This window comes from Zerene cesonia, chromosome 28 (assembly GCF_012273895.1).
Source record: "Zerene cesonia ecotype Mississippi chromosome 28, Zerene_cesonia_1.1, whole genome shotgun sequence".
Taxonomy (NCBI): Eukaryota; Metazoa; Arthropoda; class Insecta; order Lepidoptera; family Pieridae; genus Zerene; species Zerene cesonia.
The window spans coordinates 3,211,755-3,214,309 of record NC_052129.1 but is presented as its reverse complement, the minus strand read 5'-3'; the positions used below and the strand labels follow the sequence as shown (position 1 = coordinate 3,214,309).

General features: G+C 40.1%; 1 protein-coding gene across 1 annotated transcript in view; it reads right to left on the bottom strand.

Annotated features, from left to right (window-relative positions):
* Positions 1-2,555, bottom strand: part of LOC119837694 (protein BCL9 homolog) — a 19,058-nt gene that overhangs the window by 9,850 nt on the left and 6,653 nt on the right. The window contains exons 5-9 of the mRNA XM_038363425.1: positions 2,272-2,433; positions 1,973-2,101; positions 1,383-1,769; positions 1,101-1,224; positions 4-363 (exon numbers count right to left, since the gene is read on the bottom strand). Coding sequence (XP_038219353.1) covers positions 4-363; positions 1,101-1,224; positions 1,383-1,769; positions 1,973-2,101; positions 2,272-2,433 — 1,162 coding nt within the window. The remainder of the gene's footprint in view (positions 1-3; positions 364-1,100; positions 1,225-1,382; positions 1,770-1,972; positions 2,102-2,271; positions 2,434-2,555) is intronic.

The window sequence follows — 2,555 nt, the reverse complement described above, 5'->3', positions numbered from 1 at the left end:
CGCCCATTGGTCCGTTCGGTCCCATCGGTCCGGGCCCCATGGGCCCGCCCATGGGTCCGTTGGGTCCCATTGGGCCTGCCATAGTGCAACTGGGTCCTGAGTTCATGCCACTCGGCATAGACACCATGGGTCCGTTAGGGCCGGATACCATTGGCCCGTGTGTCGACATGGGCGGATATGGCATATTCATATTGGCGGTCGAGTTAGGCGGATTGATTTCTTGGTTCTGCGAGCCATCCTGCTGATTGGGGTTGCTGCCACTCTCCGGGAAGAGTATCTGCTGCATCTTCCGTATCGTCGCGAGCTGCTCCTCCCGGTGCGCTCGCTGCTGCGGCGTCAGGTTCTCGTCGGGAATCTTGACGCCTACGGACGAGACTAAAGCTAAACATTGAATATTGGTCCGTTGCGGCGAAAATCAATGATAAACAATATGTATTAAATTAGACAATTTTATGATACACAATTAAAATAAAACTCAAAAAATATAATAAAAATGAAGAATGTTAATATGTATGTGTGGAATGGTAGCCCAAAACGCATGAAAGTTGTAGGTACACAGTAAAGCTTGTCTGATACATTGATTTTATACAGGCATTTGAAGTTGAGATAAATATCTAGTCTACTCTAGCTAGTTACGTGATCGTATGTGACGTCACGCCACAATCCTCCGCTTGATAGACTGTTGTCCGCGGTGATAGTAGGTTTATTGTATTTTTATTCGATTAATAAAAGATTTGAAAAAGGGCAATCGTATAATCTATATATAAATAAATAGTGATATACTTACAAATCTGAAAAAACTGTCGCTCGATTCGTAGTTTTTTTATAATTAAATCAAGTAAATCGAGTTGTAAATTTAATTTTTGACACAGAATATTGAGTGTTATTAATCAAAATTATTTAACATTCTCCATTATGAGAGCTTTTTATTAAGTATATATTTAGTATAGAAATGTTACTGGACTGGACTTGTTGACTATTGTGTTAAAAAAATAATAATAATTGAATGAGCTTCATACAATTGTATTTTTATTTAATTATTAACTGAGATATAGCAAAAAAAAAGGTTAAAGAAACAAAGGCATATAAACAGCTTTCACCTTTAGAACCGGGCTGGCAGGATATATTATCTCCACTGTTGTTGTCTCCCGAACCCGCCTCAGAGCAGGGCGGCATCTGGGAAGGACCATTTGCCATTCCATTCGACATTACGGAGGGGTTTTTCTACGAAAAAAAAAACAAGATTTTAATTTTTGTTCTTATTAAAAATTTATAAAAGCTTTCTTAAAACTAACTTGAACAAAATGGACAAGATTATACCGCTGTTAATCTATATATAATATCTTATCTCATATTTAAAAAATACAGTTAGAATTACTCACGGTGTCCCAGGGCATTTCACCATCAGCACCGAGGCCGTCCATGACACCGCAGGACGGGGTGCCCCCTGGAAACCCATCCATAGGGCCCATGCCGGGGCCCATTTGCCCCATCTGCCCCGGCCCGCCCTTCATCATCATCATCTGATTGCCAGGTCCGCCCATCCTGTTCGGTCCCATCATGTTCGGCCCACCCATGTGTCCCATTCCGCCGTGTCCCATCGGCCCCATGTTGGGTCCCATGGGACCGCCCATCATGTGCCCCATTTGATTGGGCCCGCCCATCATGTTGGGTCCACCCCGCATTCCACCTCGCTTGGCCATGGCCAGATTGTTGAGCCACTGTGCCGGGTTTTGTTTGTTGAACTGGCCAATCTTTAGTGGATGTTTCTGAAAGTACATAATATATATTCTATAATTATCATTTATCTTAGAGTAAATTTTAAGATGTTTAAATAAAAGTTCTTGTTTAATTTATTTATTCAACATTACAAACAACACAGCCTTTAACTCTATTGAGTGAATGTAGTTTTAAGATAATATTATTAATCTTTCTACCATCCTGCTAAAGTATTCAAATGAATAAAACATACCTCCAGATACTTCTTCGTGTTAGGTTGTGCACAATGGTAAGCGATTATGGAATGGTTCTGTCCCGATATCACTGCCTCCGCCGCTTTGTTGGCGAGCAGCGTTGAGAACACGAATATTTGACTTTGCTGCTGAGAAATAAATGAGTTAATAAGCCTTCCAAATTACAACAATATTATTTTTTTACAATACACTTTTCATTCAAATATATAGTCATTAAGACATTACAAAAATAAAATTCATCAAAACATCTAAACCACACATTCATTTTTTGTTAATATTATACTAAAATATATATTACCTCCATGCTGCCGGACTGCTTGCTTATGACGTTCGAGGGCAAAGTCTGGGCCTCACTGGACATGGGCCCCATGGACACGCCGGGCCCCATCGGCCCTCCGCCCATACGACACGACCCCATATTATCGGGTCCGTTGGGATTACGACAATTTTGATTGCCATCCTTTAAAATAATTATTTACATATCAGTCATGCAAGAATTACGAGTAACAATATAAGATAAGCTTTATAAGACTTTATTGCAATTTTATTCGCACAAAAGCATTTTTTTTTTTTTTTTTTTTT